Consider the following 25,724-nt stretch of genomic DNA (forward strand, 5'->3'; position numbering starts at 1 on the left):
ATGAACTGTAATAAAACGAAAATAATTCTACACGCTGGACCTTTAATTTGAAAGTCACATTGTCAACATTCTTATTGGTTAAATGTAACAAACTCATTTTTTTTTACAAAACTCCAACAGCAACAAGACAAGAGGGAATCATGTTTTCATCTAATCACACGCCGTAAATGATATTAGAGCTGGAACCTGACGCCCGGTCACGCCGAGCGCTATCAGTCCCTCGGGTGTCGTCGGGACAACAGAGACAAGCTTGTACTGGGAAAGCTGCTAAATTGCTCTATTGTTGTGCGCTAACTAATATCATCAGACTCACACACTGTAGCAGCACCGGCACAGATTACAGCTCAATCTGAGCAGCAGCAGCACTTTGAGCGGCAGCAATAAATTAAAGACCCCTCCCCCAGGGCCTTTGAAGAAGACAGCCACAGATGCATATAGAGTATGAACACATGAACTGTCCCCCCGCCCCCCTCACACGCACACACACACACACACTGCTTCTGGATTCCCTGGTGTGAGCGTGTCAGAGGTGAATAATGGTGTTTAAATGGTTTTAAGGGAACAGCACGTCAAAGATAAGAGCGTCACATATGTTTGTCGCCATGTCTTAATAAAATGCATATGTTGATGGAAGACTGAAGCTCAGCTGTGAAGTGATGAACGTGTGCTAGTGATGCTAAGGGCGTGTCCCCCTCGCCGGTTAGCAGCGGCGTCTCTTTGTCTCCGCTGTCCCCAAGGGACAAAAAAAACCCCAAAGTGACAGTCGGGTCCTGGAGAGTGGGCACCCATGGGATTGTTTGTTGGTGCCGCTCAGTCTGGTACGAGACAAGTAAACACCTGAACTTGTAAACACGCTTCGTTATGTTTACAATTCTGATGATCTCAGATCTCAAAAATCATCTTTAAATCATGTTTTTTTTTTATCTTATTCTGGAGCCTTAACAGACAAATAAAGTCACTTTGTTGTCATGGAGATGGCCCACTCATCACATGACTTAAAGCTGTAGTACGTGACTTGAACTATTGTCGGGTTTTTTTTGTCCTACAATGCTGATTTAATTATTACAATAATACTCTTGTTGCTTGAGCAAAAATATCGAAATGTCATTTTTAGATGTTAATAACTGTGGTTTGTAATATAGGTTTTTAATTAAAATGAAAACAAAAAAATTGCAGCCATTTGCTTGTGATATTTTGCCCATTTCGAGCCAGTAGTTTTGTGAAAGAAGCACAAGTTCAACATTACAGCTGATATTAACCCTTAGAACAGCTGCTTTTTTTCCATTACTATGTTAAAGTGTATATAAGGAGGCAATACACGACCACATAGGCAATCATATGATGAACTATATAAACACACCTGAGCAAAAATACTCTTAATCAATCAATAATCATATTGAATTGGGAAATAAGGTTCAAAGGTTGCTAGGCTTGTTTTTTCATGAACAAAAATAAAATACAAAGGCTCTATTTTATGACTTCTGCACAATTATCACTATTACTTTGTAAAGCCTGAAGATGTGACCTATAAACACACCCCCCCAGGATGTCCATATAAGGAGTTGTGTATTTACCAAGGGTGCACCTGCGGCACAGATCAGTGCCATGTAAGCACTAAGGGTTAACTCTGTTGTCTCTTTGTTTTTTCTTCTTCTAGGTAAGTTCAAGTGGATGTTGACTGACTGAGACTGTGACGACCTTGTTGTCCTGTAGCTGTACTCAAACATCACTGCTGTAGAGACTGAAAGACCTGGATAAGCATCATCTTCAGCTGAGTAGTAAAACCTGTGTGGGGGGGGAGGGGGTGGGCCTGCACAGTACCAGATGGACCCTGGGGCTAATCCACCACTGTTGTCATCTTCTTCGTCACTCTTATTTGAGTCTGACCCACAATCTATCGCAATTTGTCCAAAACCACACACACACACACACACACAAAAAGCACAAATCACAAAGGTCAGAGGTCACGTCTCTGTTGTTGTGGCTCATATAACTCATGACGCCGTTAGCGTTTTGTGTGTGAGTGGTAATGCGGTTCTGCAGGAGAGGCAGAAGCAGCTGCACGTCCGTTAATCTCCGAGACCCTCAGCAGATTACTGATATAATACAGTCTCTATGTGTCAGTGAAGGTCTGCACGAGATTAGTAATCAGGTCGAATTACCACAGACTTATTCCAGGATTCCTTTGCACTTTGCAAGTGTATATGAATGTAAGGAACCAGTTTAGAAACATGCACAGATCCTTTCTGTGTTTTAATGATTTCTTTGTATCTGGAGCAGAGAAACCAGGAAATATTCACATTTAAGAAGCTGAAACCATCAGAAATCTTGTTTTAATAATGAAAAACGCTTCAAACCGATTAATCCATTATCAAAATAGGTGACGATTAATTTAAACGGAATTCCTCCTCATGTTTCTTCAATTTTTCAATTCCAAAATGACATAGTTTTATTAAATAATAATAATAAAAACTGTCATGTATGTCCAGCATAGATAGAACAACAGTGAGATAGGAAATGGTAGTAAGAATTAACAATGAAATAACATCATATCAAAATGAAATATACCTATTAAATATTACAAATGTTACAGTTAAAGTACCTAATGATAATTCATTTTATTTTCAGTGTCCAGTGTCTGAAAAACCTGAGTTCTTTATATTCAGCATCTCACTTGCTACATTTCCTGAGTTGTAATGTTGATTTTGGCCATGGGGCGGCGCCATGGTACCAAAAAGCAACTAGGGTGAGGCCTTGGAATAACACAAACACTGCAGTTGGATGTTTTCCACGGAGTCCTGGCCGAGAACCTGGATTAAACGTTTGTAGATTGTGAATGTGATTATATGATCACATGAATGTGTGGTGCAGGTGGAGTGTGAGAGTTCATGTGTTCATGGATGGGATGTGACTGGATGAACGCAGGCTTGAACTGAGACACTGGTGCTAACAATAGCACTGAATCACTGAATACATAAATGAATACACATGTAATTGTGTATATATGTATAATCACATGTGTATATACGTACATATGCTGTTCTTTAGTGTGTCGATGATACACGGGCTTCATTGTGATTTCAGCACCATGGACAGGGGTCTGTGTGAAACGGTGCTCGTCAGCTCAGTCCCACTCATTCCCTCTGTCTCTGCCTGATTGTTATTCTGGGATATATCCCAACGCCTGTGCTTGTGGTCCACTTGATTCCAGCATTACAACATTATAATTGTCAAATAATAACACACAAAGGTGGTTTTGAGGGTACAATAGTGTAACTCAGCTTGAAATGAACCTGACGTGTGTGTGTGTGTGTGTGTTTTTTTTTGGAGCGTGTGCTCCCAATCACATTGTCAGACTGTACCATTTCAGTCTTCCTAGTAGGGGAGGGATCTGGCCGAAGCAACAAAGTTGTTCACCCCCTTCTGACTGCCTTTTACAAAAGACTCCAAAGCGATGCTTCCGTGTGTCTGATACCCCCCCTCCGTCTAACTCCTCCTTTACACAGATTTCTCTAATCCCCTCTTTCCCCCCCCGCCTGCTGCCTGATGGAGACGTCATGTATCCGTACAGTTCTTCCCAGGCTCCCGTCTGTATCTGCTGCTGCCTCTGCAGCCTGAGCTGTAAAGAGGAGGAGTGGAGCCTCTGGACTCTCTGCCCTCCCATTGGTCCTCCAGTTTTACCTCTCTGTGGCATGCACTGGCTCCTCCCCCCCTCTCGTTCTCCCCCTGTCTCAGATGCAGTTATCCAGGCAGCACAGACACTCACACTCTCTGCATGGGTGAGGAGAGCTGGTGAGTTGGAGGACTCGAGGGCATCAGAACCGCCTCTATCCTTGTACCACCTTCATCACTTTGGGACATTTTGTCCTTTTTGCTTGAAACCTGGGTGAGGCCGAGGCACGTCTCCTTGGAAGACTGGCTTCTTTGCCAACAGATCGAGCTCCCTGAGAGGATTTCTGAAAGTGTCCTGAAGGCGTTTAGAGTAGGCGAAGAGCGAAAGAAACCATGGCTCACGCGGCAGCTTCCATAAAGAAGGCCAGGTTGGAGGTGGAACCGGCTCAGGACCTGAAGGCTCTGGAGAAAGCCAAAGAGAGGAGGAGACGTTCCCGGGAGCGGGCTGAGCGCAAACGCAAGGTACCAGGCCGACTCAGTGGAAGTCACGCACCTTTCATCCCACTTCCAGTCATCCCTCCATAACATCACCATCATCACCTCAGTGTTTCATCACCTTTACTCACAGAAGAAGAAGACTTTATCTGCGTCCCGCTCACATCCTCCACCTTATCACTGAGTGATGCTCGGAGGAACCGTTAAAGCCCCGATTAGCACGAAGACCGAATATCCAAATCATCAGATTTAATCTCTCAAAAATCCCCATGAAGCACAAGCATCCTAGTGAAGTGTCTGATTGATTGAACTCCTGCCTGATCCCCGCTTCCATCCATCGATCCTTCCCTTCATTCCTCACGCCTCAGTCTGCGAGATCACATACGTCCCTCGGTGCAAACCCGTCTTTATCGCTGTCGTTCTTCACACTCTATGTGTACAGTAAAAAAAAACAACAAAACAAACACTCGTGTCGTCCCCCTGCAGACGTACCGACGCAGATCACTCCCCGGTGTGACTGCCAGGCTTTGCAGTGTGTTTGCACACACACACAGACACACACACGCCGTGTTTCTTCAGACTGTTTGCATTCTCAGCACATACAAAGGACTCAGGCTTTGTGGCTTCATCAGTAAACTGCACCGTTGTGATGTGATGTCTTCGTTATGAAGGACGCGGCTGAGCAGGGTGTTGGTGTGTTCGGGGTTGGACTGTTGTAGACACTGGACACACGGAGAACCTTGATGGTCGTTGGTCTGTCGTCTGATTTTTACTTTGATACAAGCAAAGGTTGAAAAACAGATTATTTGACATTGAAAATGACATGATTACGGTTGTTTGAGGAAGTAAAAGTACATTCCATGACTGTCAGGGTTCAACAATGGTGTGTAATTGTGAATTTTGAGTGAAAAGGACCAGAAAAAACTATTCAGCTCATGACAGCCAACACTGGAGAAGATGTGAGAGCTTCCTTACCTCACTGCTTCAGGACAGACTTCAAGATGAGGAAGAGCCTGTTTGTTTGTAAACAATCCCAGTTGTGCACATTTGCCGATTAGAGTATTGTTTTGTGTATCTAATAATGCGTAGCTTTTTAAACCTATGTAACATTCAAACCATTGTCAAATAAGTTCACACACGCTGCATAAGCCATAATAATTTCCTCTGTGTTTCTTTATATTATGGTGTTTGAATCTTGTGTGACGTTGCACAACTAGAGACAGGTGGAGGCAAAAGCGACATTGCACAACTAAAGCGAGACGACTGTGAACAGTTGTTGGAGTATCGCTGAAAACACAAATCACGCCAATTATTGCAGCGGTTTGGCCAGATAAACACTCCTTGTCCCCGCCCACCCCTGCGCTGGTGCTGTATACACGCAAACACTCCCTCGTTGTTTGACAGAGCCTGTTTTCAGACGGACACAGAGTATAAATAATGTTTAGTCGTTGCTGTTCATGGAGAATGAAAACTTCCCCAAAAGTTACACACTGTATCTTTAATGTTCAGTATGTCATGTGCATCTTTTGAAACTGAACCGACACTGACTACTCACTAACATAACCACTCCGTCACTCGGCATCAAAAATAGCATCCATCAAAGCTGAAGTTCAGTCCTGACCTTTTTTTGTCCCCTTTTACCGCTCGCTGTCGTTAATATTCACCCAAATGCGACAGATTATCATCACATGGGATTATGTGACGTTCCCCCACACTCTCTGCATCAACACACACACGCACACACTTAAAAGTGATTAATGGATTAAATTCGGGAAATTGTCTCCAAAGCATCCTGAGGGACAGACATCACATCACACTCATAGACCATCAACCATCACAACTAAATGCCTAATCCTAACTCTTACACCACCCCTAAAACCAGGTCTTTAAGAACCTGAGGACCAGCCAAAATGTCCTCACTCCCTTTGGATTTTTGAGCTTTTTGGTCCTCACAAAGATACACATACAAGAACACACACACACACACTGCAGTTAAATCATCAGTGGTGAAAACAATCAAAGCTGTGTAAGTGGTGCTTGGCTGGTAGCAGAGGTCCCGGCCGGACTCAAAGCAATCCTCAAACACTCTGACAATATAAAGAAACAACAATGAAAATCCACCACACTCTGATATGACTTTACTTAGATTTATTCATGAGTCAACAATGCTTTTTTTCACCTGAGGGTTAGACCTCAGGTCTGGCTATAACGCCAGACTTCATCTCAATCTCATTTCAGCTCGAGTACGAGTCTGGAAACCAAGAGACGTGTCCACACAGGTGTTGTTGAAAAATGTATATATTTACATGTGAGAGGGACATAAACAATCATAGAGTCATCAAATCATCATCAATCAGACATTCAGTGCGTTTACTCAAGTCCTTAATGTCATGTCAACATGTTAGTCCGACTAAAATCAAGCTAGTCTTAGTCGGACTAACATACCTGGATAATGCGATTCATAGTCCGATTACTTCAGCATGTATTTGCTTAGCACATGCACCAAAATGTCCTCTCCGGTCTTCGTCGGAAGGAGACACGCTTATAGAGAGATACAGCGCCAACTACGGAGGATAAATAATTATCCTCCTCCGCATGTATACTCGGACTCGGCGAGTTGTCCGATTGCCTGTCTTAGTCAGACTACGGCCTTAGCTCGATTGAACTGTGCGTGAATCACGAGTTAACCAGGAAATCCAAACCAAAGTTGTCTCCTGAAGCTCTCACCACGTTCATGCACATTTAAAATGTTACCAGTAAGGCACACACGGTAAATCACTGTAGGGTGAGAGGTTTCATTAAACGTGAGCAGTTTAATAGTCACCCGCAGTGAGCTGAAATCACATTAACGTTGTGTGCATGAATCCATCTTTCGCTCCGTTGTAAAATGGTGTCCGGAGGGAGAGAATTGAATTAACGCACACTGTCAGCCTCACGTTTCCTCCGTATGTCTGATGTGAACGTGGTCAGTTGAAGGTTAGGGTTGTTGTTGTTGTTGTTTGTAGGACAAAACAAATATGAGCATATACTGTATTTTATGCAGATCAACTGACCCCAGAATAAGTGTTACCGTCACCAGTTAAGAGAAAGAGAGAGAAGCTCTACTCATGCTGCTGTTGCATGAAATAAGATTTGAAACATCAGAAAATGTGTTAATATATGAGGAAAAAAAGTGTAAAAATACTACAAAACTGCCGCGTATCAGAGGACGACAGCGGAGTGATGCTTTCAGGACACATTTGGGTGGATTTACTAATATATATTTGATTTTCAGTTCTTAAGCTTCATTTACATATTCACTTATAGTTCTAAAACAAAATGGAGCATTGCTGTTTATTTTGATTTTACAAAGAGGCGAAATCGATTTTCCAGTTTTCAAAACAATTCAATCACTTCTATTCAGCCTAATAATTTACACTTAAAGTTAGATGTAAACACTTTGGATCAAAGCACTTCTTTCTCTTTCGTCTTGTATTAAAATTCCGCTCAGCTTGTTGTTATCTAACAGATCAGAATTAGAATTCTGCTTCATGCATTCCAATAAGGAACCAGGCCTCTTCTTACAGGAGGTGGTTTACTCTCCGTCTCTCTCTCTGTGTGTCTCTGTGTGTCTCTATTTGCTTTGTCCTTGCTCAGACACTGCAGTGTACTCCTGCCAAGTGCACTCGTCTGTCCTCGCAGGTAAAAAATTCACCAAGAAAAGCTGTAAGCAGTCTACTCTTCAGTCGTCTTTGATTCTCTGAGATTATTATCTCTTTTTCACAGACACAAGTTCTTGGTCACACGTTCCCTCGTCCTCTCTATGTCTCTCTCTCTCTCTCTCTCTCTGCTGTCTTCCTCTGCAGGACGCTGCTCAGCTGTGAAATGCTGCGTTCACCTTTTATCCGTCCTCAAATGGACCAAAGCTAATGTAATACCTCGCATTACTGCCGCGTTCTGCTTTATCTTAGATTTTATTGGGGTCTCCAAGGCAACAAAAGCTGTAAAGAAACCGCGCCTGTGCATTCCAAAGGTGAAATAAAAAAGCTTTCAAATAGAATTTTTTGGATTTCTTCAGTAACCAGTCACAGCCTTGTCCTGCTCAGTGCAAGAACGTTTGTGTTTTTGGACTAAAATATAGAACAAACCTCCAGGTTCAAAGCGACTTATCGAAGATATCTTTATTACAAGGGAAAGTCCTCTCTGCATTTAATCCATCCTCTAGGACCTTTCCTAGAATTGGGGACTTCCACTGAGCATTGCCTGGGGAGCCATGGGGGTTGGGGAACCTTGCAGAATTCAAACTGGCAACCCTCTAGTTACAAGTCAAGTTCCATTTCCACTTGACCATGGGCTGCCTAATCTTTTGGCTAACACAGCATGTTGCGATCTGTACCGGCGTTACAACAGTTGTGGTTCCCATCTGCCATAAAAGCTCTACTCCTGGTGCTGTAACATGAAATAAGATTGTACAGGCTAGTGTTAATATTGTGGCTTTGGCTGCATACAAATGAACATGAGCTGAAACTGCAGCAGGTCGGACTATGTCGGCTGTGGACACGTGTCCTCGGACGTCTTCTGAGAGAGGTTTCTTTGATAGCAGGATTGGGATTCTGAGGATTGGAGGTACTGCCATCTGGACGTGACTGGATTACCCGGGACAGATGTTAATACCAGGACTGAACAGAGTCATGGAGACCTGGACTCTTGACCGTTACACCAACAGGGACTGTAATGACGTACGCAAATACATATAGAGTATTTAATTTGGAATTTGGAATTGGGAATTGTTCCCACCTTTGCTGCTTTAACAGCTTCCACTCGTCTGGGAGGACTTCAAGATTTTGAAGTGTTTCATTCATTCATTCATTCATTCTGTAGAGCCTTTATGAGGTCAGGCAGTGATGTTGGACGAGAAGGCCCGGCTCACAATCTGTGTTCCAGTTCATCCCAAAGGTGCTGGATGAGGTTGAGGTCAGACTCAAACTGTTGCAAAACAAAGCTGGTAGTAAAGCATTGTTCAAAATGTCCTAGTGTGATGAAGGTGAAGATTGTCCTTCATTGGAGACAATAAGGGACCTAGAGTTCAAAGCCTGATTGAAACACCTGAATTCAACACTTTTCTCCATATTTAGCATATTTAACACTCCTAGTTCATGCTCGGTTGAGATAATGAATCATAAATTCTTCCGTCTGCAGCTCTGAATTCTGCTGCATCTCTTTTGTCCTCAAAGAGACAGTTTGCCTGCGGAGAAATCTGACTCTCCTCACCCAGAGGCAGTTGCCTTGACGACAGGACCAGCTGTTAAACTGTTAAACTTATCTCACAAAAACTTGTTTGGCTCTCACGTTTCATCACTCAATCGCTCGGATGGAGTCGCCCACAGGAGTCGTTCTGCAGCTCCTGCCAGAGCCTAATTGTAATGATTTAAACAATTACGTAATTATCCTCCCGACCGCGCTCTCTCTCCACTTTATGTTTTTGGTTTCTGTCTCTGTAACACAGCAGGAGATTGACGGTCAAATCCTAATCTGCCACAGAGCCTTAGACGCAGCCATAATCCACTCGCCATCTTCCGTTGTGGTCCTTTTATATATATATATATATATATATATATATATATATATATATATATATATATATATGACCGTTAATGCTCGACACAGCCTTAAACGTTCATTTGTCATCACTTTCTGGGCAAGTGGAGCCCAAATGGAACATCATTAAATGAAATCTATGCAAATTAGAAGTATAATTGGAGTATAAGCGTGATTTATGACGGCGTGTGTGCACCATTTTTTTACTCCAGAGACATTTGAAATTGGGCGGTGAAGGCGGAATCACTGTTTGACACGGTTTTCCAGGTGTCCGCACCTTTCCTATGTTGGCAGCACATGAGCATTTTATTATTTTTTTGTTTTTCCCTCTCTGTGATTCATCGTGTCCTCCAGCCCCGCGTGCTGGAAGCTGTTCCTGTGCTGCGCGTCGGAGGAACTGGAGCTTCTAAAAGTAGAAGGCATTTAATAGCAGCAACTATCAAAACACTGTCAACGGCATCAAGGCAGCTAAGAAAAGCTCGTCCTACTTTAGGGTTGGGTTGGTGAGGACTAATTTTGCTATTATATATCTGCTTCGAAAATGGGGAAATTAACGCCAGGAAGACCTTGTTCCAGACGACTGAGTCAAAATCTGCTTCAGCTGAAGTCCAATACGTCCAAATTTTGACGAATCTTGACCCTGACAGATTCAGTGTTGACTGAAATTCTCCTGCGTCTTTAGATCCGTGAGTTTGATCTCACATATTCAAGGTTAGTGAGACTTTTGGGCTCCAGCATCCAGTATTTTGTGCATATTTGTAGAATTACATAGTGGCCACGCCCCCTAAGGTAGCTACTAACACCTTTCTGACTGTTTCAGACACTTTGCTTTGACAGATAATGAGACTACAGAAGATTATGAAGCAAAATATTTGAAAACCAAGTGAAAAAAGTTTTTTAAAAACTATGCACCAACACAATGACAAACCAGATGACAGGTATAAACTAGATATATAGACCAAAGATATTGTGTACAGATTGATCAATTAAAACATAAGAAGATCGAGTAAGTAGACCGAATCTATTAAACTAAAGTTCCCCCGAAACAAAACTCATTAAATCAATCGTCTGAGCAAGGAAAGTTTCCCGTCATACCAAGTTCAAAGACCTTGTTTTTTTCTTGATTAAAAACACCCATATTGATGAATAGATTGTCAAAATAGTTGGCAATATGATTTATTAGTCCATTAATAAACACTAAAGTGTTAAAGCCTAAATTGGTTTATCACGCCCATAATTGTCATTTTTCCACTGTTTAACTAGTAAAAGTGGATTTGTCCATGAAAACATAAAGTATAAAGTATCTACTGAAACCCTCGTATACGCTCCTTCTTGTTTTGGTCATGGAGCTCAGATTAATGTTGAACTCTGGCCGCTCTCCTCTGTCTCATTATATTGAACATTTTGAGCATCACCTCTGCAGCTGTGTGTTTTGACTGTCTAATCTCTGCAGACCAGACCACAGCTCCGTCCTCAGCTGATGCAATTCAAGTGGAAATGTTTATGGCGGTGATGATAATCTCTGCCTCCACCCATTAACCCCCCCAACCCCACCCCCACCTCCTCTCCAGCTACGAATATGCTGGATTATGTTTTTATGAGTGTTTCTACACTAAATGTATGCGTCTGTGTTCACGGTATTTTTTAATATTTTTTTTACTTTTGTCTGTTTCTGCAGTTTTGTTTTCATTGTCATCAAATATACGGCAGATTAAATACAAAAAATAACAACGCTTTTTGCATTCGCAGTCACTTCCACGAATACATATAGAGTTATATTTTCATGAGGACCCTTTACCCTTACCCTAATCCTAACCTAAACCCAATTCTAACCCTAAATCCAGGTCTTAACCCTGAAAAAGCACACAAAATGTCCCCACAAGGTCAAAATGTCCTCACAGAGACAGGTTTGTGCGTTTCACTTGACCTCACAAAGACATAAATACACACACTTACAGATATTACATGGACCCCGCACCTTTCTTGGATGCTGAAGTGGGATTGGCCAAATCCTGCATGGATTACAGCGTTTGTAATAATCTGGTTGCTGTGGCAGTGGCACTGTGGGACACTACAGAGACACCATGGTATCGCCATGGCAACCGAGAAGGGGAGAATCCAAAGTAGCAGCAACAACAGTCTGAGTCTGCTCTGGATGCACAGAGGCAGAGAGATTAATGGCACTGTGTTAGGGCCATGTATATATAGACATACATATTTATATATATACAGTATATATAATTCTAATACGTATATAACGAGACCGAGTGAGTGAGAGGTAATAATTTGAATTTCATCTCAAGACTGAGAAGCAATTGCAGGCAGAGTGAGGTCAACAAGGTGTGATATTACTCTTGCTGCCTGGAGACAGTATATGTGTGTGTGTGTGTGTTCCAGGTATTACTCATGTTGTGGGGACCTAAACCTGTTTACACCGTCTCATTTAGGCTGCATTCACACCAGCCACACTTAATCTAAGCCTAGATTGTTTGCTTGGAAAGTCCGGTTTGTTTGTGGAGGTGTGAATGCACAACCGAACCGATCCCGTTTTAATTTCAAGTGACCCAAATCAATGCAGGAAGTGGACTACAATGCAGGGCATTGTGGGTAAACACAAGCAAAACATGCGCTTGTGTAGATCGATAGCTGGGAGAAATTGAAGCGAATGCGTTGTTTGTTCACATAGAAGAAAATAAAAAAAAAAACAAGACCGATTGGATTTGTCTTGTCTTCTCCTTCAGTAATTCTTGATGCAGCGCCACCTCAGGCGAGGAGGGGAATATGTGATTTAAAAAGGTTTGGTTCGTTTTTCACTAAATTGCGAAAGTGTGAAAACAAACTTGGACTGGCTGAATGTTGCTACCCCCATCTGAACCGAGTCCCCAAACATACAAAGTCTAGTGGACTACCCTGCTAGAAAAACCAGCATAACTGGTCGCTAGCACAGACCAGCATTTTGTTGTGCTTTGGTGCTGGTCCAGCATTATGCTGGTCTATGCTGGTCTTTGCTGGTCTATGTTAGTCTACGCTGGTCTATGCTGGTCTACTCCGGTCTATGCTGGTCATTGCTGGTCTTTGCTGCTCCATGTTGGTCTATGCTGGTCCACCAGCATCATTATGCTGGTCATTGCTGGTCTATGCTGACCCAACAGCGTCATTATGCTGGTCCACCATTATTATTATGCTGTCTATGCTGGTGTATACTGGTCCATGTTGGTCTACGCTGGTCTACGCTGGTCTTTGCTGGTGTATACTGGTCCATGTTGGTCTACGCTGGTCTATGCTGGTCCACCAGCATCATTATGCTGGTCCATGCTGGTCTATGGAAACTATGCTGGTCTATGCTGGTGTATACTGCTCCATGTTGGTCTACGCTGGTCTACGCTGGTCTATGCTGGTCCACCATCATCATTATGCTGGTCCATGCTGGTCTATGGAAACCATGCTGGTTTATGCTGGTTTTTCCAGCTGGGTATTAGGTGTGAAAACGACCTAAGGGGACTTGTCTTCCTTATGGGACAAAAATCAAGTCCCCTAATATAAATTAGGACATTTTAAGGGTGAAGACGTGTTGTATGGTTAGGATGAGGCTACTATCTGACACATGTTCCTTTCTGTCCACATCATTCCTCTGTGCAGATATTCCTGCTTCCACTCTCTCTCTCACACAGCTCTGTGGGTGTTTGGCTTGCTATTTTTATTTTATCATCTCTTCACACACACGCACACACACACACACACACACACACACACACACACCACTTCTCTTCTCTCTCTCTCTCTCTCTCTCTCTCCCTCTGTGACTTTCTTTTTGTTTTTTTTGTTTGTTTAATGCTCAGGTTGTTCGGTATAAAACATTGTTGTCGTCAAACCAATTCACTTAAGGAGATGCTCGGGGAGAAGCTCGCTAAGATTAATTTGTCCCACAGGATTCAGTCCAGGCATCAGTGTGTGTGTGTGTGTGTTTGTGTTTGTCCTTCATTACTATGTCCTTTTCTTTTGTCTGGAGAAAAATACAGTATGAGTCACAAAATCATACAAATTGGATAGTGAAGGAAACATCTACAGTACAAAAACAAAGCTGTTGTAGCCACATGCATGTACAGTCGTCCACTTACACATTGCATCACGACATTTCTCAGTAGATTTTAAGACATTAAGACAGATTTTTAGACAGTTTTTATTAGAATTTTTAATTTTTTTATGTGAAATATAACTTAAATGGTGACATCTTGATGGATTTGTCATAAAAAGGGGTCAAAAAAAGGGTCAGTGCAACACAGGACGGGACAACCAGGCTGTTAATCTGCTTAATCTCCTATTCGCCTCGTGAAATGAGTGTGAAATCATTTTTAAAATACATGAAACATGTTTTCAGGACAGACGCAACACGTTTGTGGACTTGATATGTGTATCACAAAGGTTATTATGGGATGTGTGATCGATAATATCAACTATAGGTTGCCAGCTGTACCTTTTAAATACCTAGAATATATAAAAAAATTGTTTCACATGAACATAAAAATAAAAATATATTTCTATGACAGGAACCTATAAACCACGATTAAGAACGCTGAGTCGCTGTGTTAATCTTTGACTCAGTTCTGTGTTATTTAAGTCTTGAATTCAGATGTTTTCCTTAAAAAAGATAAGATATGTAATATGATATAATATATAAGGTTTTTTTTTAGAATTTATTTATAATTATTTCACGTTTTATGGACTTGGATGTACCTATCCAATCCACTTGATTTATAGACCACTTTTAAATGAATGAATACCACAATGAACACAAATTGAAACCAGCATAGCTTTGAATGTCAGGCCTCTAAAGTGTCTCACAGATGGTCAGATGTGAGAATCCATTTTCTCCAAAGAAACATCCATGCATAAAGCTTGGATGAAATCTGTGTTTCCATAGCAACACTATCCTATCCTCCTATTTCTATAATTCATTTTTTTTCCTCAGTTGTGTTAAAGTGGAGCCTGTGCTTTATTGGTGGACAAATCTAGTTTAACTGATCATTTTTTTAGTTTATGCTGCGATGGAAGGTTTAAGTCTCCATGGCAACCAACTACAAACTGTTTTTTTTTGCTTCACCCAGACCTGCATCTGTACTGCTTTGTCTTGTGTTTTCATAATGGATTCATTTGATGAAGTTGTTGATGTAATTGCGAGGGAAAAGATTTTGACAGTGGTTGTGTAGGAAGTGGTCGTGATCGATGAACTGAGCCGCGGAGAAAACATGTTCTGGTTTGTCAGCTGAAGATAAAACATCCAAATGAAGACTTTGACTGCCAGTCACAGTGCAGGACAAAATATGACAACGTCCTCGACCAGTGATTGTAACACACGTGCTTCCTTCAAACCAAATTCACTGTAGTAAAACCATCAATGCAAAAGCGCGTTCAGCTGTGCATCACATTCCAATCGTACTGTATATACATATATTACAAAAAACAATGAGCAGGGTTCCCTTGAAAGTTTTTGAAATAGACCTGGGTCATTGAAGGTGCTTGAATTTTGTGTAAGAGAGAAGATAAGTTGATATTTAGGTAAATGTTGCAAAATGACTGAGGTTGTGTTCAGGATATCTTTGACTACCACCATACTGTAATTCAGACATTTTTATTGTACATTTGTTTCAGAAATTTCAAATGAAAAGTCCCATATTTGCACTTTTGAGATGCATTCAATGACCCTGGTAAATTTCACTTCTGTAGGTTCACCCTCTATCGTTAAGCGGCTTCAAGATGCGTTCAAATGCTTGTGGAGAAAAAAAATAGATTTCCTTTAGCTATGTAATCATGGATAAAGAAAGAAAAATCTGTTCTGTAATCAAACAAATAATGGAATAATGTCATATCCAGGGCCATCTCTGGTCTAAATCTGGCTTTAGAGCTCTATGTTGAATATTTAATCCCAGATTTGTGATTACTTGGACCTCCTCCTGCCGTATTGCATGCAGCACAACATGTCACATGGACTGTACTTCCTGTTTTGGTTGCCTGCAGTGTATGTAATTGGTGCTGTAATCTTGAGCTGATAGGATGTTAGCTGCGTCAGTACAGTACCTTCTCTCTTCTCTAATAAACCCCCTTCATGCTCTTCCTGTCCACACGCTTGTCATCACATTTCCCTCCACAGCAGGAACATAAACAAGCGGCTTTAACTAACATCCCCCCACCCAAGCCAGAGAGCCATATGGTCAAACACAGATTATTTTCACAATGCCTGCCCTGCCCACTCGGTTACTAAACCACAGAGGGACAGTGAAGGCGGGGTTGTGTTTGTCTGGGACCAGATGTGAGGTCTAGATCTCTGCAGTCAGGGACTTTCATACTTCCGTCTAATGTAGTTTACCTGTATAGGACCAGGGGTGACCTCATCTGCTCTTAATTGGATGAGTTTGTTGACGGGCAACCGCTCTTCAGTAAGGAGATTGGACAAGACTGAAAGTAAATTACATCCAGGGGAAGGTTAATGGAAATTAAAAGACCTGTGAAGTGACAGACCAGTGTTCGGCCACGTCTCAGAGTCTGTATTTTTGTCTGGATTGATTCATCAAATGTCTGAACAATTTCCTTAATAATTGTTTCTTAAAAAGTTTAAAATAATGTTTTCTGTGCTTCTGTAGTACAGGTTCACAGAGTCAAAGCTCACTTCATGCCTATAGTCACAAAGTCGCATGGAACACATACTGAAGATTTTGATTTTGATTTGAAAATTGGAATTGGGTTTGGATTTTTGTCTCCACACAGCTCTAAAAATAATCCAATCTGGGTCAAATTAATTGGAAAAAGTCAGATTTGAGTCACTTTAGCCCGGCAATGTGAACGTAGTGAAGTTTATCTGAAACAAATACTGTTGTATGAGGCTAGAACCTCCTCACAGGAGTTATTTGAATCATCCTTGGTTTTGCATTTGTTACTTTCCCAACCATGACCCTCCACCCTGGTGCCCTAACACTAAGCTAGTTAAAATATATCACATACCGTACATGGAATGATATGTAACCGTGTCAAATGTAACGACCTGAGCGTGTGTGCATATGTTCATGTATGTGTGTGTGATGCTGTGAAAAATGACCTCCTGTAATGCCGCCACAGTTCAGTTGACCTCATACTGTCAGAGCAGAGACAGGTCATTTGTCTCACCTTACATCTGCGGGATCTTTTTGAAAATTGCCCTCTATTGGTTTCCCCATGTTCTCTTGATACTGTGTCCATGAGTATGAGAAATGTGTCTTTACTTCTGACACACATTACATCTGTTCATTGAGTGGATCTATATTTTATTTTACTTCACAAAGTTACAAAAAACTCCCATCATGTCGCTAGAGACTGTGTTTGAACTTCAACCCCACAGCAACCCTAGCAATAATGCCAAGAATTACATGGAAATTTGATTTTATAAGACAGCAACCTGCTATTAAACAAGCCCTACTCTGCTATGATGTTATATTGTGAAGCTATGAAGATCCTTCATCATTTAAAACAAGAAAACATTTAAATACTTGTAGGTGGATGCTTAAAATCCCCATTACTTTTCTTGGGGTGTTCCACAGGGCTCCACACTTGGTCCACTTGTTTTTTGTGACGTTTCTCAATCCTTTTGGTTGTGTTTAAAAAAAAAAAAAAAAAAGGTCAGTAAAAGGTTAGAATGATTAATATGTTAAGTAATTAGGCCCTGAACGGTCAAAGCAGGCTTAATTTTAGTGGAAAGCTAAGGAGAGATTGTTGTTTATAGCTTATGATCAAGATTATTTTGGTTTCTTCAAAGCGTTGAGTAATTCTTTGGTTTTTACTCATCTTGACTTGTGCTCTTGTGACAAGATGCATTTTGTGGAAAACTAAATAGTAGCATTTGTTTTTTGCAAAATGCTAATTTAATTAGTTCCTTGTTTTATGATGTGTTTATGAGGTGTTTGGTTGGTTTTGTAAAGATGGATTTGCATCTCTAAGAAAACAAAAGTTGTGTGATTGTGTCAGAAATGGTAACCGTGCTGATCTTGTGTTTCCTCACTCAGTTTATATTCATTCATTCATAGAAAACACCAAAGCTGCTTTGTCATGTGGTTTTTCTCTGACGAGCTCAACAATGAGGATTCTTTCTCCCTACGCTGTCGCATTCAGTGACTGTTTGGGTTTATATTGTCAACAGTAAGACAATTGTGTGGAATGTCTCGACCTAGAAGACTACAAAGAGAATGGGGACATTTGTATCCCTGATGTCAACAGACAAGGACAAACACGTGTGTACAGAGTGAACACAAACACACATCTGACCCTGGTTGAGACCAAAAACACTAAAAACTTCGATTGGAAATGTCAGGAAACTGGTCACCGAGGCTTCTGTTCCACAGCGGCACATTCATTCTTGGAGACAATCAATTGTAGTGAAAAGGTCTGGGTGGATTTAATTTGCATCCAGTCCGGCAGAATCAATACGCGCCTGCTCTGGGCTACAGCCTGACACAGATCTGAATTAGCAAAACACCCTGGCAGCTTCCATTAAACAGTCAGTGACATGAGGTGCAGTGATGGCAGTCCCAAAGAAACGTCAGTGCAGGGGTCAACTTATATGACAAACACTTATATTACAATACTTAACAACTACACCTTGTGGCTCTTTCTCATACATTATGGAGGACTTGATGTGCATGCCCATTCAGCAGCAGTGTTGTCCACCCTTGGTCTTTATGTACCAAGATGACACCTGGTGACAGACCTAAGAACTTTGCAGTCTTGCACTGAATCAGATATTGCAAAACACAATAAGCAGGGTTCCCAGGGGTCCTTGAAAGGTGTTTCAAAAGGTGCCTAAATAGACATGGGTCATTGAAAGTGTTAAGTTGATATTCAGGTAAATGTCTCCCTTGTTTGTTCTGATGCCACCTACTGGTTCATGTGCCTAGACTACACAGAACAAACATTGAGAATGTTTAACCCCGGATAAGCATTGTCAATGAAAACACTGAAAATCTTTCAAATAAAAGTTCAGGTCCTGGAAAGAAATTAGACCTAAAACAAAATATTAGCTCATATGAACAAGTGACATCTCCACGACAGCCGATCAGAAAGGTAACGTTTAGGATTAGGCACAGATTATGAACAATTATGTAGAAGTGAGAATATTTCAAATATTTTTTTGTTATTAAACACAAAAGTTCCTTAACGTCCTTTCTTTGCAGAGGCTTTTTATTTCGATCTTCAGCCTGAGTGACATCTTTGGACCAAGTGCTTCATTTGAAACCTTGCTCTCATATCAGTCCATGCTAAGTGTCTCTGATGCATGATTGGCATGTTGCCCTTTACCAGCCACCCTCCCTCCGTACCTCCCTCCCTCCCTCCCTCTCTCTCTCTTTCTCTCTTTACATGCATAGCTCGGCTGGTGGGTGTAAAAATAGCCATGACGGGAGGTGGTGTAGTCGGGGTGGGGGGAGATGTTAGCCAATGGTCAGAGAGTTGGAATTAGCAACGAGGAAGAGCCAGCACTGTGCTGTGCTGCCAGGAGAACCAGGACTTAAGTCCAGTGAAGTGGTTCAGAGGGACATCAGCTCTGCTGAGCCTCTGGGGAAGCAAGGTTTGGCCTGAACTGGACTGAGGGGGTCACCCCCACCCACCACCACCACCCCCCACCCTGGATGGTAGCCTGTTAGGTGGATTATCTGACTCATTAAATGCTTCCTTTACGCTCTGATGGGATAGACCTCTAGACGTTGCATCATGGGCAACGCGGCCATGTGTAAGGTGTGCGGCTCAGACAAGGGCCTTCGACAGGCAGCGGGGAGCCAGTCCAACCTGGACCAGAACTCGCCGCCAGACTACTTCTGTGTGGACCACTTCCCCGAGCAGCCCCCACTGACTGTGGTAAGATCTTAAACTGGTTTGACTGGCGTGTGCAGCTTGGGCTGAGAGAGAAGGCTCTGAGTAACTTTTATTCGAGCAAGAAGTAGGTCGTGAATCTTGAATGTGGAGTTATTTTGAGTCCTAAAGACAGGGTTCTGTGTAGGTGTCACAGATGAACTGCTCAACTTTTCGCATCAGCTGCCTTTGCACGGAGCTGATACATTTTTCTGCTCTTAAACATGTGATTTTTGCAAAAGGTGTGAAGTGGGAGCGACTACTACAGTGTTAAGGGTGTGAGCTTCTGTAAAGTGTACGGAGGCGGCGGCGGCGGTGGTGGTGGTGGTGTTTGCTGGGTGTGATACAGCTCCCTCTCCTCTCCTTTTAAAGGCCAGTGTGACATTTTTGTTCCTCAAGTGTCTCTGCCCAGCGGCGCGTGGACTCCAGTGGCTAATTTGAAAAGCTATGTAATGACATTGGTGGCATGCGGCTGCTACTGTGAGTACAAGGCGAACGTATCACTCAGTTCTTCCACAGCGGAGTATAATATATATGTCAGTGGGGCAGCAGTGTTTTGTTTGCGAGAGTAATTTCTTTTCCCTTTTTTTTGTAGCACTGATTTTGTGTATATGAATGAGTTTTTACAACTATACAAAGATACTTACGAGTAATATATTCAATAAATCCTCCTAATAAGTTGCCCATAAGTGTGTTTGTATTGTTGTAAAATCACTTTGTTTGGTTTTTGTATAGACTTTAGCAGCTTCACCTAATTAAACCTGAAGAAGGAGGAAATGGCAGAAAGTTGTGAAAGAGTTTTTTTAGATCCTTTTTGGTATCTGAAGGCTACCGTAGTCCCCTGACGTGCTTGGTGGACCTTAAAGTGAAGGATATTAGATTATTTGTCAGAATTCTAACAGAACTACCGTATATTTTAAGCCCTTAAAACACATTATTGTAATCAATTGTGATATCTGGTACAGGGCTGCAACAATGAACTGAATAATACTGATGAATAATTGCTCCATATGACAAAGAAGTCATTAAACTGAATTTGGTTTGTGGACGAAAAACAAGACATTTGAGAAACGTCATCATTTCCAGGTTTGAAAAACACTGATCAACATTTTCATTCATTTTATGGCCCATGATCGAGAAAATAACCGTTACAGCCCTAATCCAGTATCACTCAATTTAAAGATTAATTGCCTTTGAATACATTTAAAAAAAAACTTTTTGTAATTTTCCAATTGTATGTATTATTTCCATCTAAAACTGCCAGAATGGAAAAGATGTAGCACATATTTTAGCTGCTTTAACCCACAGATAAATGGATGGATAAGGAGGATAAAGATGAAACACAAAGGGAGAAATCAGACTTTATCAGTGCGGTGGACAAACAGGGACTGGTGTCTCTGAGCTGGGCTCAGTCAAGACAAATCGATTCCTCTAACACGGTTGTTTTCGTGTCTCCTACGGTGACTGAAGATTACAATAACAAACTGCAGTTTATTGACGAGACGGTGACAGAGAGAGAGATTCATGTTTTTTAGTGACGGTCTCACGAGAGTCCTGTGTCACTTTCCCTTCCAATCCACTTTCCAGGATCATATTGTGTTGCACTAATGTGTCTTTGAACCACATCTGAACCGGAATGATGACTTACAGACTTCAAATATCAACATATTATTGTTTTAACCCGTAGAACACAGAGAATTTAAGCTGCTTTTTTTTCCATTACTATGATAAAACATACGTACAAAGGCTATAAGAAGGTTAAATATAGTGTCTTATATCCTGTTTTTCAGCACAACCTCTGATGAAATTATTTTCTTTTCATTTTCACTAACTATATAAACACACCTGAGCAAAAAGTACCCAATTTTTCTTTAAATTTGTTTTGTTTTTAAAGCTTGAAATTGTAAAAACATTCATTCTGATACAATAAACTTAAAGAAAACACGTTAAAGAAATATACTTTAACGGTGTCTAAAAACCATAAAAAAACAAAAATTTCAAGGGGGATTATCACATGCCACTGCAAAAAAATGATAATAGATATACATGAAGGAGCAATTTACCAGGGGTGTTTCTGCCACATGAGCAACTAGGTTTAGGCTCAACAAGCACCTAGTTATGGCTAAGAAAAGCTCATTCATGCCTCAAATACATGAGAATCACACACGTGATTACGCCATTAATCAAAAATGTCACATTTAAACATCTTTAGTTTTATTTTTGGACATTTCTTACACTGTCATTATCCTTTTTGTACTTGTGTGAAACCCACCGACTTTCCCAAACATCTTCTGGTTTTAGACGTGGCCTATTCTAGACGACGCCATGCCTTGACCTTTGACCTGTGACCGCTTCTCACTCTGAGATATCCATGTGCAGCTTTAAGTGCCTTTGTATATCCTCCTACATGTAGTGGTCAATTATTTATTTATATATACATATACATTTATGTACACATTTCTGTGTGTTTTCTATGTGTATATGTATATATATATATATATATCTATATATATATAGATATATATATATATATATATATACATATACACATAGAAAATACACAGAAATGTGTACACTAAATAAAACCGCTGTTAAAATTGGATTAATATTAATGTGGGGTAAACACCTCACACCATCAAGAAGAGTCTCCTGACCTTCTATGACCATTACAGTTTTTTAGACATGAATTATTCTCATTTTAACTTTATACTTAATGATTTACATGATTTGGACATACAACAAGTAATACACACAAGTAATATTTGTACACCAAAAAATGGAGTTAAAGCCACAAGTTACTCCATTTCAGGATGTCCCTGTCCTTGTAAATTTCCTTGATTGACCAAAGTCAGTCTTTGTAATTGGGAGATGTTTTCTCTTATATGTCCAGGTGTTGACATATTGTGCCCCCTAGAGGGCACTATGCATTCTAAGAACACACATGTGTTGAATCTCTGCTGAGTATATAGTCCATGTTTTCATATTTTAAGACAAATGAGGACGTCGCAAAAGCTCGTGTAATGTATGTAATTTTTTTACTTTTTTGGTCAGGCATCCTGAAACTGTATCTGTTTATTATGTCAAAGTGACACATTAATGTCCAAAATGAATCAATTTCCTTCATGTTTTTGTAAAAGTTTGTTTAATTTTAACTTCCTCAAGTCGTTCAAACTCCTTGTGCCCCAACTTTACTAGCCTTCATACCCAATCAGTACTAAGCCATGACTTCTGTTTTCTGGATTTCGTAGCGCTCTATAATCTGAAAGACCATTCTGAACATCTTGTTATGAAACTTGTGAGGTTTTGTAGCAACTGGAACCTCAATCAACTCCAGTGTGACGTCGTTCCCAACCGACTTCTACAGAAACGGAATCCACTAAGACTCTGCTGACAGACAGATAACCATGTTGTCATGGCTACCTCCACGGATGGCAGTGCTTGTCTCCGTGGTAACTGGCAGTGCTGAGGTCGCTCCCGGCCTGGGCACCTGTCTCTCACCAAATATGGCCGTGTGTGTGTGTGTGAAAGGGAGGGTTGTGAGGACGGCTGTGCATTATTGATGCGGCTCCTTGTGATGAATGTTTTATGTAAACGTGACGTTGGAGGAGCTTCAGGACGCTTCCTTGTCATTCTTTGAAGGTCTCGGACTAATTTGGTCGTTGAAACACATCCAGGAACAGATTGTTAGAGATATGATTATGCAGTAGGGTATGTGATGATATCAAATGTACTCTATAGTGCAGTCAGTTTTATGCCTTTTTCTTGGCCATAATTGTGGCCAGTTGTCCATCCGTCCATCCACATAAACATTAAAAAACCTCTTCATTGGACTTTGGTGGTCAATGATCGAAGACTCTTGTTGCCTTGAACTCTTGTGGCATGTTTCAGTATAGTATGTTTTTTTTTGTGTGTTTCCAATAGGAAAAGTACCAAAATAAGTGGCCCCAATTGTTCCATTTTTCCGTACCCTTCCCTCGGGTTCCCACAGTGATGGTATGGTACAGAACGGGTGGAGCTAGACTCACGACAGGGAGGAAAGCGTCACTCCCTTGCAAATGGTGTTTCTTCAACGCCCGCAGTCTATTCTCATACGAAGCTTGACATCTGGTTGAGACAAACTTTAAATTAACCGCTGTATGTCCTCTGTTGTGTCACGTTTGATGATGTTGTTCGCACTTGTCGCACCAGTACGTCACGTTACGTATCTCCAAACTCAAGCCTGACCGAGGACTTTACAGTTCCCCATTGTACCGTACTGTATCAAACCCAGCTGTACCATGATGGAAACACGACTTTGAACATTACTTACTTATTATTTATTGTAAGTCGTTTTGGATAAAAGCGTCTGCCAAATGACATGGAATGTAGTGTAACATTGTTTTGTTCTGTGAACGCGGTATCATGTTATCACCTTGAGTGAATTGTTTTAAATTTGGCACAACATTTCAATTCACTTCCATTAAATTGTATTTGTATAGCAACAAATCACAACATACACTATCTCAAGGCACTTTACATAATAAGGCAGTGACCTTTAAAATATTATAGAGAGAAGAGAAAACCCCAAAATTCGTACAGTGAAAATGGATTTTCAAATTCCTTCCTTTTAAGGGCACATTTACACATTTAACTATGTTTTCTTTTGAACACAGTATTTTCAAATATTAATGTCGTCCAGCATAGGATTTTGGCTATGTATCTAAACTGCGTCCATACTATTACATCTGAAAACAGAACATGTCCAATAATTTGTATTGGTTTTGCACATGCTAATGTAACAGAAAGGTGTATTTCTTCGCTTGCAGTTGTTAAAATGTTGAAAGTAAAATGTTGAAAACTAATAGCAGGGATTTCTTTTGTGAGACCGAAGACGAGTTCAAATTGAAACTTAAAATAAGATGATTTAAGAGTCTATAGTAAAGCAAATGCAGGTAATGAATGATCAAAAGCCTCTGGCCGACTAGATTAAAACAGCTCTGGAGACAAAGATGTAGACACCAGGGTTTCAAACCACCTGAAAGTGCCAGGGTAGTGTGGAATGTAGCCTAAATCACTATGAACATGCTGTAAAAGTGTTTACTTTTGTTCAGCTGAGGCTTTTTCGAACTTCTCTTTGAAATGTTCCTTTTAAACTCATGAATAGAACTGAAGACCTTCACATTCAGTATCCATTCATCTTTTATTTTCTATTTCTAGTTGATCCACTCGATCATGACCTCTCGTGACCTTCAGTCTTTTCCATCTGCACGGCACATTCAAAACACATCACCATCAAAGGCGGCGACCAGGAGTTATAAAACTATTTCTGTAGGACGCATCTCGCTGCCACACATTTCCCTTTCTCTCCATCTCCAATCCGTCACGATTCAGACACTCCACTTGTCTGAGAGTCATGTCGGTCCAAGTGTCACTATAGCAACCTGCCCCTTGTTGAGAAGGATGATTAAGGCAACGTCTTGCATAATGTAACTCGGCAGCTCTGGGGACAATGTGAGGATATTATCAGACACACTCGATTTTTCGGGTTAATGGCTGCTTTGTGCAGCGCGGCAAGAAAACAATGGCAACTCTGTGAGAACGTGCATGAGGCTGCATGAACAAGTATCTGCGGGACTTTGCAGAGTGTTTTCAGCCTCTTCATCACAAGACGGCGCATCCTTTTATGATGCCGTCTTTGATAGATAAATGTAAGGGGAAATCCACATGTTGCAGAAGTTAAATTGGTAAATGGCTGCTCTTTAATTTTTTTTTTTTTTTTTAAACATAATTTATATACATTTGGTTTTTAGTGTGTTGCCCAAGCAGACTTTGACACACACTTTTACAGGAGTCCGGGGAATCAAACGGCCAACACTTCGGTTACTGGACAATGTTCTCAAGGTGTAACCTTTGTTAAAGGTGACATCGAATGCTTGTATCACACATATATGTTAGTTATGGAGGTCTACTTACATATATTAACTTGTTTTCATGGTTAAAATCCTCCTAATCGCTGCAAACGAGCCGATCAAAATATCTCCTCACTGACGCTCTCGTCAGCCGCGCTGTTTCAGACCAAAACCACACCCCCACAACGTGGACTGTGTTGTGATTGGCCAGCCAACGAGAGCTTTCCCACTGTCCTGTGATTGACCAGGTACCTGGAAGTGACGTAATTGGTAGGCCAGCTCTCA

General features: G+C 41.1%; 1 protein-coding gene across 26 annotated transcripts in view; it reads left to right on the forward strand.

Moving 5' to 3' along the window:
- ank2b (ankyrin 2b, neuronal) overlaps nucleotides 1–25,724 on the forward strand; it is a 142,758-nt gene that overhangs the window by 54,444 nt on the left and 62,590 nt on the right. For 14 of the 26 annotated variants that reach the window (XM_058624375.1, XM_058624386.1, XM_058624393.1 and 11 more), the window contains exon 1: nucleotides 19,181–19,557. The exons of 3 other annotated variants lie outside the window; for them this stretch is intronic. In XM_058624375.1, coding sequence (XP_058480358.1) covers nucleotides 19,414–19,557 — 144 coding nt within the window. In that variant the 5' untranslated portion in view covers nucleotides 19,181–19,413. Of the gene's footprint in view, nucleotides 1–3,573; nucleotides 4,135–19,180; nucleotides 19,558–25,724 lie in introns of those variants that run through there. 9 more of the 26 variants (XM_058624384.1, XM_058624404.1, XM_058624398.1 and 6 more) reach the window with 5 other exon arrangements.

Source organism: Solea solea, chromosome 3 (genome assembly GCF_958295425.1).
Source record: "Solea solea chromosome 3, fSolSol10.1, whole genome shotgun sequence".
Lineage (NCBI taxonomy): Eukaryota > Metazoa > Chordata > Actinopteri > Pleuronectiformes > Soleidae > Solea > Solea solea.